Source organism: Mus musculus, chromosome 2 (assembly GCF_000001635.26).
Source record: "Mus musculus strain C57BL/6J chromosome 2, GRCm38.p6 C57BL/6J".
In the NCBI taxonomy this organism is placed as follows: domain Eukaryota; kingdom Metazoa; phylum Chordata; class Mammalia; order Rodentia; family Muridae; genus Mus; species Mus musculus.
In genome coordinates, this window is record NC_000068.7 from 106,394,837 (window position 1) to 106,409,851 (window position 15,015).

The window sequence follows — 15,015 nt, forward strand, 5'->3', positions numbered from 1 at the left end:
TTTTGATTGAATTATTATGCCTCAGTACTGAGGTGGGTGCAGGCATAGGACCTGTCTTTGTATTTCATGATCTATTAAGGCCTAGCCTGAGGATAGTTCCTGCTCTCAGGCCCACAAGGTAGCCAGTTTTTATCCACACACACTGTTTCAAAATAGCGCAAAGCCATTGTCCTCTGAGTCATATGGTGTGATAAAATCGGATTGTTCTCCACTGTTGACTATATCCCTCAACTAGAGATAAAGCTCATGAAGACTTCAGGCTTGCCCTGGGGGTGAAATTGCCTGTTTCATCCAGGTTACCTTTTGGAAACAGTTTCTGAGTCCTCTTCTTGGCCAAGAAGTGGTGCCATGACAGCTGTGCTCAGCTTGCTCATGTTAGTAATGGCGTGTGCTGCTTGGTCTTCCCTGGGATCGTTTCCTGCTTCTATGGATTTCAGGATAGGCTCACCTCTGCTCTCTTTTAAAAAATAAAGTCTATTTTTTATTCTTAATCTCTCTTTGCCAGCCCTTACAGAAGTAGCCTCTAATCTGTCATCTTACTAGGCTGTTTACTCAAGTAGAAAAGAGTATGAAAATACATCCGCACTCAGGAGGCAGAGGCAGGCGGATTTCTGAGTTCGAGGCCAGCCTGGTCTACAAAGTGAGTTCCAGGCCAGCCAGGGCTACACAGAGAAACTCTGTCTTGAAAAAACCAAAAAAACAAACAAAAAAAAAAAAAAGAAAGAAAGAAAGAAAGAAAGAAAGAAAGAAAGAAAAAAGAAAGAAAAAGAAAATACATCCAGGCTTTAAATGGGTACAGAGAAATTCATGCTCCCATATTGATGGAAATTGAACTTTTAAGAGAACAATTACTTGGTTGTGAACCATAGAAGCAAGTGCACTTCTGAATATCACCATGACAACACAACAGACAGACCTTTGGGAGAAAGGGTTTGTGTTAGCTCATGGTTCCAGCCATAGCTGGGAGTCCACTTCAGAGTTCGTGACAACAGGAACATGTTCTGTTACTTCTCATATGTTGGTATACAAGTAAGCAGAGAAAAAAAAGCCCACTTGTAGTGTCCTACTGGCAAGCACTGCCCTGCCGACGAGGCCCCACCTCTTAATAGTTCTACGAACTGCTGTCACCAGGATAAGGACTAGGTGTTAAAACCCATGAGACTGAGGGGTGACATTTCACACTCAAACCATAATGTATCCCAAGAACATCTTTTATGAATTTATGCAAAGTTTGTTTGGTAGAGATATTAATCACAGAAGTAGTTTCAATAGAGAGAAAGTAGAGATAATTTTAAAAGTTATCAATCAGAAATTGGTTAAATGAATTATAGCCCATAGGATGGAATATCATAACTCAATTAAAATCAGCTTTAAGAGAGAATAAAAACAACAAATATGGTTGAGATACACTAAGTAAAATAAGCATAATCGAAAGCATGTGGAATTAGATTCTAAACACACATACATGGGTAAATTGAAAACAGCATTGGAGGACTTAACCACTCTAACCTTCACTTTGTATTGGGTCATAACATGGGGTAGTTTTATTTTTCTTCCTTGTGTGTTTGTGTATTCTGTGTATTTTTTTATGATGAATAAAGATTGCTCTTATAGGATACAGAAACCAATCATCTTCTCAGAGAAGGACTCATACATTTGATGAAGGTCAAGTTAGTAGAAGTTCAGTAGGGCAATCAAGGGAGGGTTTGCCCACCTGAGATGAGGGAAAAGTGTACAAAGGAATCAACTGAACTCTCCAACAGTTCTTGAGAAAGGGCTATGCATCAACAACTTCAGCAGGGACAGTATTAGGCTCCATGCAAAAGCATGAGTGTTTGAGTTGAGGCAGTATGTTAAATAGATGGTGCTTACATCAAGGGATAGGGAGAGATATGACTGTCTTGAGACCATGTTCAAAAGTGATGGGCATTAGTCTGCTTGGGCCACGTTGTGGTTTTCCCCATCAGGCTTGGTGTTTGAACACCTGGTCCCAAGCTCGTGGCACTGTTTGAGAAGGCTGCAGAACCTTCAGCAAGTGGAGCCTTCCTGAAGGAATAGATTACGGGCACCTCTTGAAACTTTATAGATGGCTGGATGTCCTATTCATGGCTGTATTTCTGGGTGTGATTACAGCATGACCACAGCCCCTACTCCTGCCACCATGATTCCCCTTTGAGTACTGAGGGCCACCTTCCAGCTGTTTCTTCTCAAGGCTTTTCCTTTGTGTGTAGGGAAAAGGAACTCTGTTGTTTCTTCTTATTAGGAACCAGCCCTGTTAGACTGAGCCACTCCCTCATATCCATGTTAAAACTTGTGCATCTCTTTAGAGTCTCCATCTTCACATATGATTGAATTAGAAATTAGGACTTTAACCTGAACATTTGGGGGAGGTGAAAAATTGTCTGTAATATTATTCCAGACTAAAATGATCAGACCATAGTTGTTCTCTGAAAAATAGAAAGGGCTTTGGGGAAACTGGGGTAGACCTGACACCTTGGTATGAACAAGGATTATTAGAGATATTTGTCTCACCCTCTTCCTTTTCTATGCTATATGTTGTTTTTAAATTAGGAGGCTGCAGGGAGTCTTAGTGGTCTGTTAGAAACCTGTCCTCACAGGCTATCTAGCTGTAAGGAACACCTCTGAAAAACAGACTATGTAGGGAAGGAGGCAGCAGGAAGGAAGCAGCAGGAAGCTCAGATGTCTTGCAGGGGCTAGCTAATAACACATTGCAAGGACATTGGGAGTATCCATGGCTGGACATTTACTGCAAGAATGGGGAACAGGCACATTACAACATGCTTCACTCTACTGCCTTCAGTGTCATGAAACCCTAGATGGCATTCGAGTCTCAGACTGTTTCCATCCCAGGTAGGTACTCAGCTCTTTTACATTTTGTTTGCCTTGAAATAGAAAACAGTGGCTATTAAACATAAATTATATCCTACTCCTTACCCCAAGTTCAAATGCTGAAGCTCTACAGTCCAATGTGACTATACTCAAAGATGGGACTCTTAGGGGGCAACTAAAAATGCATTAAACTATGAGGAGAAGAACCTGATTAGACAGGATTAGTGGCCTTACAAGAAAAGGGAAAGAACATGCTAAGAAATGGCTCAGTTGATAAAATGCCTGCAACACAAGCATGCAGACCTCTGAGCCCTATGCCAGCAAAACAGCGACAGGCAGATTCTTGGGTTTGCTAGTCAGCAAGAGTAACTGAATCAGAGAGCTCAAGGTAAAAGTAGAGTCTTAAAAAGCAAGATGGGAAAAGACAGATTGCATCCAAGGTTGACCTCTGACCTCCACACATGAGCATTTATGTGTACTAACACACACACACACACACACACACACTATAAAGAGAAAAGAGGAAAGATGCTATTTTCCTCTTCCTCCCTTCTCTCTCTCCCATATAGTGACACAGCAAGAAGGTAGCCATTTTTAGGCCAAGAACAGACACCCTTAGGTATTGATTTAGTAGGACTCTGCATTATCCCGAATAGCAGAAATGGACTACTATTTAAGCCACCTAACCTCTGGTATTGTTGTTGCACCCTTAAAAGATACACACACACATCACACATATTGTACATATTCGTTCATACCTCCTTTCCCTATACACATACACATACAAACACACACCTACATCTCACATGCATACATGCATGTACATACACACACATACCATATGCATCTATTATAGTTTTATTTCTATAATAATCACCATACATTTATTGATTAATTTAATAACTTTTATTTTGTTTCCTAATTTAAAAAAATAGTGTCATTAAGTCAGTGATCAAACTAAGAGCATTAACAAGAAAATGGAGATGCTGTCACTCACAGTAACATTATCCTAGTTCAGTACAAATATGACTGTCCATGGTTTCCAAAGAGTTGTCTATGCTTGACCACTGTGTTCATGGTAAGTCCTATGCCTAATCAGTTCTGAAAGTCGCTCTGCTCATCTAAGAAACTGTTGTGACTTTTCCTCATATAACTTAGTTCTTAAAAATAACACAATATTTCTGGTCACATCATACTAATCTATCCAACAGAGACTGTTTTTTACTGAATTTTCTATTGATTGCCAATTGGGTTGTTTCAAGTTTTACTGTTGTGAAGAAAAATAATATGTAAATTCATATTTATTTTCTGGTTTTGCTTGCTACCTTTAGTTCATAAAAGCATGTTTGAGCCTTTGGACACATTGCCAGAGTGTGCTGTATGGGTACTGCTAGTACAGCGCCATTACCTCTGCAAGCCAAGGGGAGCTCTGCTGCTCAGGGCAAAGACTTAGACACACGCGGGTTTGACTGGGAAGAAATGTTAGAAGCTCGTGCTAGCTCATTTGTCTTCAGAGACTTGTACAGGGAATCTTGACAAGCTTTTTATTTTCATTCAGAGCATTCTATTCTGAAGAACCATATAACACCATGACTTCTCTAGGATTCCTATGAAATTCTGCATTGTTTTGCTATTGGATACATTTTGCATGTGGAGAGACATCTTTTTCTATTGTTTCCTGAGACTATCAGATCTGTTGTGGCATGTATCCAACTGTCTACTGGTCTATGATTTTTAAACATATAAAAAGTAAACAAGAATATGTTTATTTGTTGATTTTAATGTTTTAGGAAATCTTTTACCATACGGAGGTAATATCAAGATTCAATGATTATTCTTGTTAATGTTTTATGGTTGTATTTTTTTCCTTTTAACAACTATGAGGATTTTTTTTCTGGTAAAAAAATATAAGTATAAATATTTTCTTCTCTGTTAGCTTAGAAGAATTCTCTCAACTTTGTTTACTGACTAGTCTTGGTCCCCCTGGAATGCCATATAGAGTCCATGCTGCTGTGATGTGAGCTGCAGTACCAGATGATTCGAAAGCAAGCACCACTTTATGATGTAGTTTGCTTCCTAGAAGAGGAAGTTATTCACCATTTCATCTTGTTATCATATTTTACTTGAGGATTATTGCTTATTGAATTGTAAAGAAGTTATGGAATTACTTTTCATCTCCATAAAATCACAGGTGTTTTGACCTCAGTTGTATAAGACTAATGATTAATTTCATGAAAGTTGACAAATTTTGTGATACTCATTATTCTCAGGCAGATGTATGGCAGTCATATGTGCATTGAAACAGATTTTTGGTCCATCAGTACAATAATATAGTTTTCATATAAGGAACTCATATTTTTAAAATAATTATTTCTGTTTGGCTTTGATTTTTCTCCCATTGTATTTTCTGAATGTCTAATGTTAGTAATCAGAAAAACTATTCATGCTATAAACTTTGCTTATTTACCTATTCATTTGAATGCTCTTATTTTTTACTATGAGTTTTTAATTATTTGATTGACTAAAGCTTCCTGTAAATAAAATCTTATGGTGGTCACACAATGATTTTTCACATCAGCTGAGAAAAGCTATTTCTTCCGTTCTGGTACCTGCTGGACATCCTCTCAATTACCAAGTAAGTTTATGCTAATGTTTCTCTCACTCCATGATTCTATGCCTAGTAAGTGTTTTAATTGATAGAATTTAAAACTACCTACAAGAGCCTCTTTCAGTTTCTTTCAGTTTCACAGGTTTTTCTGATTGTGACACAAAGGACAAGTGCCTGGATTTCTTCACTATTTGTATTTTTAGCTCTTTGGTCATTAAGTAAAAATTTAAAGCTATTTTGTCATGTCTAGATTCCTATTCCGGAGTTTATTATATTTAGAAATGTGTTAAATGTCAAATGCCTTCATCTGTGGAAAAATTAGGCCTACATGGACATCTTCACCAAAGACCACTGAAGCCCCTCATGTTAAACACTTCAGCAAACATTCACTGTGTGTCCTTTTCCCAACCTCTCCTTACCTATGCCCAGTAATTGAGCTGAATGGGTATTTAAGTAGGGATAGAGCTCTCTCAAGAGCATGGCTTGAGGACTGAGATGTGGTGCCACTGAGTGCTTGCCTCACTCTCAGCAACACATAAACCTAACCTTGGGGTGCACATCTATAACTCAGCACTCAAGAGCAGAAGCCAGAGGACCAGAACTTCAAAGTCATCATCAACTAAGTAGTGACTTTGAGGCTAACAGCCTGTGTTACATGAAACCTTGTCTGAAACAGTTTTAATAACTATTTTTGAGACACTTGGCATTCAAATAGACTTTTCTTTTGTATTTCAGTTGCTGGATGGTTGCACTGTGCGTCTGAAAATGTCCCACCCAGCCAAAACACTTTATACCTCAAATGGGGAGCTCATTCAGTCATGGGATGACATAGAGAGGGGTATGGCTGTCTGCGTGTCTGCAGGACATGGCTTTATAACCTCAAAAGGTACAGATGACACCTCCTTTTTTTTTTTATCAAAGTCTTGAAGAGTTAAAGCATCCAGTCTTCCTGGCACAGTCCTTGCCTGTTAACCTTTGAACCGTGGAGGATGAATTTTAATAATTACACTCCCCATGATGGGCTATCATGAAGGTGACGCTTATATCTGTGTTCAAGAAAAATCATTGTTAACACTGCTTATTTTAAAGAACTCATTCAAATATCAATGAGTCTTGAGCTGTGCTCAGGCCTATTTACAGAGATCCTGAGGTTTGATTGAAGGTGTTACCTTAGTGATGAATTGGGAAGAAAGTGATGTATTTGTTGTCATCTTATTATTCAAATTATCCAAAATGATGCTTTATTAATGGAATTTCTCAGCTTGCAGATTTCCTTTCTGTTGTAAGAATAAGCATATGCTAGTTTCAATACACTCTACATTTCTTACTCATTTCCTTTGATAAATGACAGAATGGAAAGGACATATGGTTACAAAATGAACTCTAGTTTGTTTGTTTGTTTTTTTATCTTATCCTGAAGAATTTAAAGTCCTTTCTGTAGGAAGATAAATACTAGGAAAAATATAATAATCTTCAGGAAATTCCATAAGACACTGTTTGCACATTAAGGAAATTATAAAATTAGGTAGTAAATTACCTGATATCCCTATAATAAAAATACTGGAGTTGTTTTCTTTTAGAAATGCACCATAAAATTATTACTGTTATATATAAAGTGGGTAAATTGAATGGTTTTAAGACAGGTGGAAATATTCCCTCATATTTAGCACAGAAGAGACAAAAGCATAGAATTGTTCATGGAGAACTCGAGAGACACATATTTCTTGGTATCTTTAGCACTGTTAGGAGGAATGGTACAAAGCCTTCCTCAGCGCTATCCTATCTTGTTGACAAATACCTGCCTTTTTGTTCTGTGTGTTCTGCTATCTCCCTTCCCATCATTGCTTGGAACCCTAGCTCAGAATGTTGTCCCTTAAAAGCATTCAACAATAGTTAAGTTGTAAAAGTTTGTAAATGTTAGTTAACAGCTAGCTGTATCCTCAAACTACAATCTAATAAAAGCAATATATGCAAGACTTCCTTTCCATTTATTTGTGAATATAAAAGCACTAGTTACTTTTCTTATTGCTCTGACCAAATACCTAGTGGTACAGCCCTCCTTGGCAGAGAATGCCCCAAAGTAAGAAGAGATTGCCAGTTCCAGGTCACACTGTACCTGCAATCAGGGAGTAGAGAGTAATGGACTTTGGTGCTCAGCCTACTTTGTCTTTTATTCAGTCCAGATCCCTAACACATAGGATGGTGAGGCCAACATTTACAATAGGTCTTCCCATCTGACTTAGCCAAGTCTAGAAACTCTATCAACCACATGCCAAGAGGTTAGGGAATTCTGTCTAATGTCTGTGGATATTAACCATCACAATGAACACCCCTCAAATGATCACAGTGAAAAAGTAAGCAAATGGGTGGCACAGCAGAAGGCTCTGGCGAAGTGCACTCAGTACTAGCAATGCTCAGACTTTCTCGGCATGAGCCTTCTTGCCATATAGTGTTCATTGGGTCTGACTGATAACTAAAATTAAATCTTCTTCGGGAAAACAATTCCAAAGGATGTTCAGATCACAAAGGAAACTCCAGGCTTCCTTCCCAGCAACATTCTTGTCCCCAATAAAGTCTGTAGGGGGATTAAGAAAATTGGAAATTCAAATATCACTCTCCCTACCATTTTTCTCTTTGCTATGTCTACAAGTCTGGGTGGACAAGCATTCATTTGTGATTCTTCAGTTTTATAAATGCACAGTTTGTGAAGGTGAAGCTGAACCCTGTCCTGTAGACATGGCCATCCATAGCACTTTCATGGTGAGGGGTCTGTGGGTTTTCCAAGTTGCCTAAATTCTTTCCAGTGTGTCGTGTCTGTTTAGGAAATATGGTTGGTCACAGAATTAATTACCTATCCCTTAAAACTTTATTTTATTGATGCCATTTTGTAGCTCTCATGAAGTATAATCAAAATAACCATCTAATACAAATCTACATTTTCCAAATACTTTAAAGGGGAAGAGAAATGCTTTTGTATTTATTCATTAATTATTATAAGCTCTAACTAATTAATCATTCCACGAATGATTTTTCTGTGACTTACTTGCTAAAATACTTGTAAGAAAGTAAGACATTCTGAGAGCCTCAAAACATGATAATAATTTATTTCACATACAATAATGGAAAAATCATTTAACAGATAGATATCAGCCACCAAAGAATTATATTAAGTGTTTTTGAAGATGCATTCCATTTGGCAAAACAAGCTAGATGCTTCCAGAATAGAATACTTTGCTCACATCCTCAACACAATTACTAATGTTTTCTGTCATTTACAATAAAGCCTGAATGCTCTTTGCAAAGCTTTGATTTTCATTTTCACAATGGGCTCCGTCTCTTTTGATCAGTCCTATGTTAGCTTCCAATTCAGATGTTACAGTATTTTGAAGGACGTGCTGTGGGTGCCTCCAGTTGCATGTCACCCAAAGACTGGAAGTATATACCTGACTGCATGAGCAGAGCAAGTGTGTGAGAGTGCAGGGTGAGAGCCAAGAATTGCTGAGGGAGCTTAAATGCCCTAGTCACCCTGCATTTGACACTGAACTGTCTGAATGGATATATATGTTGTACATGCATGTACATGTATATATGTGATATATATGTGTATTTTATATATATATATATATATGCTTTTCTTTTAACAGAAAAAAAGCAAATGATGGAAGTGAAAGCAAATTATGTCCGGATCCTAAGGCAGCAGGGTCCAGAGGCCACAGACATTGTGGTGTCACCATCCAGGAAGCTACTGTCTCTCCTGCAGCTTCCCAGATGACTTCAAACAGAACCTCAGATCTTATGCTGGATTTTACTCCTAGAATTGCATGTGCATTCTCATAGGCTCCTATCATATCCTATGCCATGATAATTCTCTACCCTCTTAACTTGTACACAGTCTCTCTTATACTCTGCATTGGGGTTTGAACCTAGTAGTTGACCATATAGTGAGCACTGTGCCTGTGAGCTGTGCCTCTAGCTCCCTCAAACACTTTTAAAGATTATTAGCTTCCACATTTTATGTGAAGTAACATTAAATTCCTCATGCCTGTTCCTGGAAAGGCAACAAAACCAGACAACTAACGCAAGTAAGATATCCATCTTAGGTGAACTTTCCTCGTGAAAATAAAAACACAAACTGCTAGTTATTGAAAAGTAACTTAAAAGGATCAAGGAACATACATATATGGACGTGTGTGTGTTTGTGTATGTGTGTGTGTGTGTGTGTGTGTGTGTGTGTGTGTGTGTGTGTAGATAGGGCATTGATAATAAAATGATTCTTTGGCTACCTAACCCTAACTTTGACGCCATGTGGCATTTTTCTGGATCCATCACTCTGATTTTTGATCTTTTGATCTTTTGATTCCTCACATACCCACTAAAACTGGAATGGCTTACGGCTACTTAGTGCCACAGAAATCTGTCTCTCTCTCTCTCTCCCTTTTCTCTTTAATTTTTGCAGGCCTCTCTTGAGGCACAGTTGGATGTGATGAGAATGAAGGTGGTTAGTTATAGTAAATGATTGGCAATAAGATGGCATAGACTACATACTCAATATGAAAACCAAGGAAAGATATAAATGCAGTGGTTCAAAGAAAATCCCCGTAAGGAAGGGAGGTGTGAGGTCATGATGCCACTTCTCCAGGACAAGAGGAATTAACCTGTTAATTTGTTCCTAGGAAGAAGAAAGCACATTTAGGAAACAGATGGCAATCTGAGTGCCAGGCCTGAGGTTGGTTCTGTTGCTCATGGGATGCTGCAAGGAACCTCCCTCTTCCTCTATACCACTCAATGGTTCCTCCTGGATGTAAATCACAACCTGGCTAGGTGCATACAAAACAGCATAACCCGGCTCCCACCCCAGCCCTCCACTTTAATCGATGTAGGAAGACAATATATCATTTCTACTGAAGGGAGCTCTTGGTAACCTCTGCAAAAGGTCTGGTATTTATTCCCACTCTGCAAATCAGCAGGGCTGCTTGAATAAATCCTTGCTGCCTAGGACATCATGGTGGTGAACACCCTGGTGGTGTTAGATGAGCAACTGTTGGCCCTTTTGCAGACGTTTGATAGTGTGAAGTTACAGAAGCGAATGTGGTCCAAGGTGCAGCAGAAGAGGCCATACTCCAAGACTCATTTGCTGTCTTTCTTCCTTTTTTGTTTGTTAACAAACCAGAAATAAACAGGAAATGTTAAGGAGCTTGCCCAGCTCTGGAAAGTGAACCGTCAGGACTCCCAGCAACTGCTTCTTGCCTTGCAATGAAGAGATTTGATCACAGTCCCCATAAAGAAAAGAAACATTTTTTGCTGTTGTTGTTTGCAAATTCCCTGAAAATAAATACATTTCTGTAGGTGCAGAAGCACCAATCATTTTCTGCAAGGAAAAGTTTCTCTGCTATGAAAATGGCATCTTTCACCCTAGATCAAATGTGCAGATTCCTTGCGAAGTCCCCCCTGCTGCATGGGAACATTCCTGAAGCGAAAATTGATAATATCACACGATGCCATATCAAGCACCAGGAGACATCAGGCAGGTGCCTTACGTGAACTCCACTATTGCCAGTAAATGGGGTTTTAGATGTAATCTTACAGTCATCAACACATCACATCTGGCCAGCGAGGCAGTCACAGGTACTCTGTAGATGACAGCTCACATAAAATATCTGAGGCACCCATAGTCACCTCTAACTTAGACTAAAACAGTCCTAAGTTTTTTTCTTATGATCGACTCTCTTCACTGGCTAGGGTTTGACCCAGAAAGTAGGGGGAGGAGTGCTTCCTTCACTGCTGTGAGGAGTATAGAAAAGGCTATCTGGCTTCAGTGAGTTTGTCCTAAGCTTTTAATAAATGTAAACATTTCCTCTAATGACATGTTTATCAAAGTTGAATCATTTTCATACATATGTCAGATTTCAGTATTTTTTTAACCAGTTGAAAGCCATTTATTATCAGATATTCATCAAAACCCTCAAGTCTTCTCCAGAAATGTCTTCCCTGCTGGTTCACTGCCCTTGAGGTGAGCCACGTGTCAACCACTGACCCTTATATTGGTGGATTACCTTCAGGAGAACTGGAATTTTCTACCAACTTTTGGTTTTTGCTACCTGATGAAGCTGACCATTTCTAAGAAAGTTAATGGCATGCAATATGTTTCAAAGTTTAACCCACTCATGAGGTTAAATGACTATGTATAACTAAGTAGTTCACCTGAGTGCTTCTATGAGCTTTGTGAAACAGAATTCTGTAATGCTTCAAGTCACTAAGGCGTACGTAATAACTAAATACTGCTTTACAAATCAGCAAAATGAAAATAAAGAGAGCAAGAGGAAAAGGAAAAGAAAAAAAAGAAACAAAACTGTAAATATCGCTTAGAAACTATGGCTGGAGGGTGTGGTGGCCTTTGTGCGAATCTTCAGGCACAGCCCTAGTGTGCTGAATGTCACGGAGAGATTTATGATTCTCCAATGCGGCAGTTTAGGGGGGCAAATCATTTGGGAGGGTATGATCAGAGCAGACAAACTTGTGTCATTCTAGATGGAAACAAAATCAGATGCAAATGTACTCAATTAAACAGAATTTGGACCATTGGACAACGATCCTCAGTTGTGTCCATTAAACCAATAACTCCAATGATCCCAGTTTCCTCCTGGCTCTGCGTGCACTGTCTTCCCTCCAAGGCTAGGTAAGCAGAAAAAGAGAGCAGCACTTTCTCTTTCAACACAATAAACGAGGCTTTTGCTTACACAGCACGGTTTGGGGTTGCAAAGCCATAAGCAACTGCAAAGAGGGATGGACACGGCCCACTCCAGACTAAAGCTGCTAAAGCCAGCAAACCTTCCAAGTAAGGGCAGATACTCCACTATCAAGCCACAGGATCTCAGAAACAGGTTGTCACACTGTGCCACATATGCGAAATAGAAATATAGAAAGTGCTGGTGCTCCTGATGCAGCTGAGTTAGAGGAGAGAGGAGTTATATCCATAGGGCAAGTGGAATGGAGGTTCTGAATTGAGTATACTATTGTTCTACATGGTCCAAGAAACACTGGAAGCTGAAGGGTTTCAGAAGAATGCTGACAGCTTATGGATATGAGGAAGGCCTGGTTAAGCTGCTGAGCCTGTTACTCCCTAGTTCACTCTTCAGCAGAGGTGCCAAGTTGGAAGCTGACTTTGATGCTTAAACATAGTTGTGAGTGCTCAAGACTCTTGAGTCAAGAGCAGCAGAGCAGTCATTACCCCTAGTTGGCTAGTCCATCTTCAGGGCCAACAATAGTGGCTGCATTTTTCAAGGAAAAATCTGAAGGTGGGAATCTGCTGGGATTCCCAGGTTAGTGTCTCCCAGAGGATGGGACTTTAATTGTATCTGTTTTTTATCTATCTCTCTTTCCTCTCCCCATTTCTCTACCCCTTCTTGTCTTTGGTCTTTTCTCTTCTAAGAAACTTCAAGTCTAATTTTTTCATTAAAAAAAAATGTCCAGCCAAGTAGGTGGCTTAATTGGTAAAGTGCTTTTGCCCTCAAAGCATGAAGACCTAGAAATCTGAACCCTAGAAGCTATGTAAAAGAGCAGTGTATGAACATTAATAATGATCAGTGTGCCAGGATATCCCTAAAGGTGCAATAGTGGTCCTCGACCTGGGCAGTCTAATGGGATTTATGGCCTGTTCAAGAGGAGGCAACCATGCCTGGCACTAGAACCTAGGGTAACCAATGTCCTGGATCTTAGAGAAGAACCTACTACTACCATGTTGTCAAACCAGCATCATTCCTAATTTGCATTCATTCTAAGTACTTATGCGCACAGATAAATAAACATAGCTCTCACCTCTCATGGAAGAAACTCCCCTTTGCAATAGACAGAGACCATTACAGAAAACCACAACAGGTTAAAATGAAGAGAAAAAATGATTAATGGTCAACGGAAAAATCATGTATACACAGGCAACAGGAAATGATGGACTCAAGTTGTGTTGTGTATTTACACCCACATACCCACACACCTACATACCTACACAGAACAGTCTAGAATTTAAGAGAGGGGAAAGTGAATGGGGGAAATGATGTCATTATTTTAATTAAAACAAAAAAAAATTCCAGCTGGCTATGGGTGTGCACAGTTGTAATCCCAGTGCTGGGAAGATGGAGACAGGGTTTGCTGGCCAGCTGGCCTGCCTATTGGGTGAGCTACAGGAGAATGAGTTATCCTGGCTCAAAATGAGGCAGACAAATCCTGAATAACAAACAGCCAAAGTTGTCCTCTGGCCTCCTACATGTGTGTGCACAAATACATGTGTACACCCCCATGGATACATAGATAGATAGATAGATAGATAGATAGATAGATAGATAGATAGATAGATAGATTGATTGATAGATTGATAGATAGATGAACAAACAATCAAATAGATATCTATTAACTAAGGGATGGTTCCCTAATAGAATTCTCCTGTTTTAGTGTACACAGGAGGTAAAGGGGAAGCCTGATTTGAAATGCAGATTCCCATGCCTCGTGGCAAAAGGGTTATGATCCCTGTGCCCACATGCGGCACCTGGGAAGGAGTGTGGGAAGTTGTCAAAGTTGAAGAAGCTTTATCAGAAGTTTTGGGCTTGTCAAGGACAGTGCTGTGTACAGTCAGCTGGTGGCCCAAGCTGGAAGTCCCAATTTAAAGAACATTCTCCAGTCTCTGCTAGACCCTTAGCTGTGTGTATGAGGAGCTATGACTAACTCACAACATTCATATGTGATTGAAATATTCTTTCCCTTTTTAAATTGGGTTATTAAGACAGTTTCAATATAGTGCAGGCTGGCTTAGAGCTCATTATGGAGCTCAGAAAGCTCATAAATTCATAGCAATCCTCCTGCCTCAGCCTCAAAAGTGCTGTGATTATAAGTGTTATCTGCTATGTTCATATTTAAATGGTTTGGGTGAGAACTAACCACCTACAGGTTGAGACTAGACCTAGATGTTGGAAGGCTAAGCAGAGAGTCAGAGGCATGGGAGCTTCTCATATGAACTATGTAGCTTCAGCCCTGATAAAAATTGCTATTTTAAAGGTCACAAGAATAATGTCAGAACCATGGTACATATACAAGTAGCAGGATAATTTTGCAGATGGTAAAAATAACCATTTTCCTAATACAAGTTTATAAGAAGAGGGGGGTGGGTTAGAATGAAGATGGGATTTCTGACTTCCATAGTTGAAAGCCCTCCCTCAGTGTAGGAGCTAGCTACTTGGGCAGAGAGGAATAATTCTCTCTAGTTTTTGCCAGCTTCAGTTAATGGGAATGGCCAAGCCACTTCTGTAGAAGCCGCTTTATTTGCGTAGAAAACACAAGAAAATTTGTACTTGAAAGATTTGATTTTTGAGTTATGTATTTAGCTGTGATTATATGTGTATATCCGTGTCTGTCTGTCTGTCTGTCTGTAACTGTATGTCTTTGTGTATGTGTCTAAGTATGTGTGTCTGTATGTGCCTCTGTGTTTGTGTGTGTGTCTCTGTGTGTCTGTGTGTGTCTCAGTGTGTGTACCTGTGTCTACATGTCTGTGTATGTCTATACATGTGTCT

The 15,015-nt window shown here is 39.4% G+C and overlaps 1 protein-coding gene and 1 long non-coding RNA gene across 7 annotated transcripts in view; one reads left to right on the plus strand and one right to left on the minus strand.

The window, feature by feature from the left end:
• Positions 1-14,907, plus strand: part of Dcdc5 (doublecortin domain containing 5) — a 328,880-nt gene extending 313,973 nt beyond the window's left edge. For all 6 annotated transcript variants that reach the window (XM_011239882.3, XM_006500502.4, NM_177844.2 and 3 more), the window contains 2 exons: positions 6,194-6,344; positions 9,103-14,907. In XM_011239882.3, the coding sequence (XP_011238184.1) occupies positions 6,194-6,344; positions 9,103-9,230 (279 nt within the window). In that variant the 3' untranslated portion in view covers positions 9,231-14,907. The remainder of the gene's footprint in view (positions 1-6,193; positions 6,345-9,102) is intronic.
• Gm46755 overlaps positions 1-15,015 on the minus strand; it is a 57,003-nt gene that overhangs the window by 22,609 nt on the left and 19,379 nt on the right. The window lies entirely within an intron of this gene.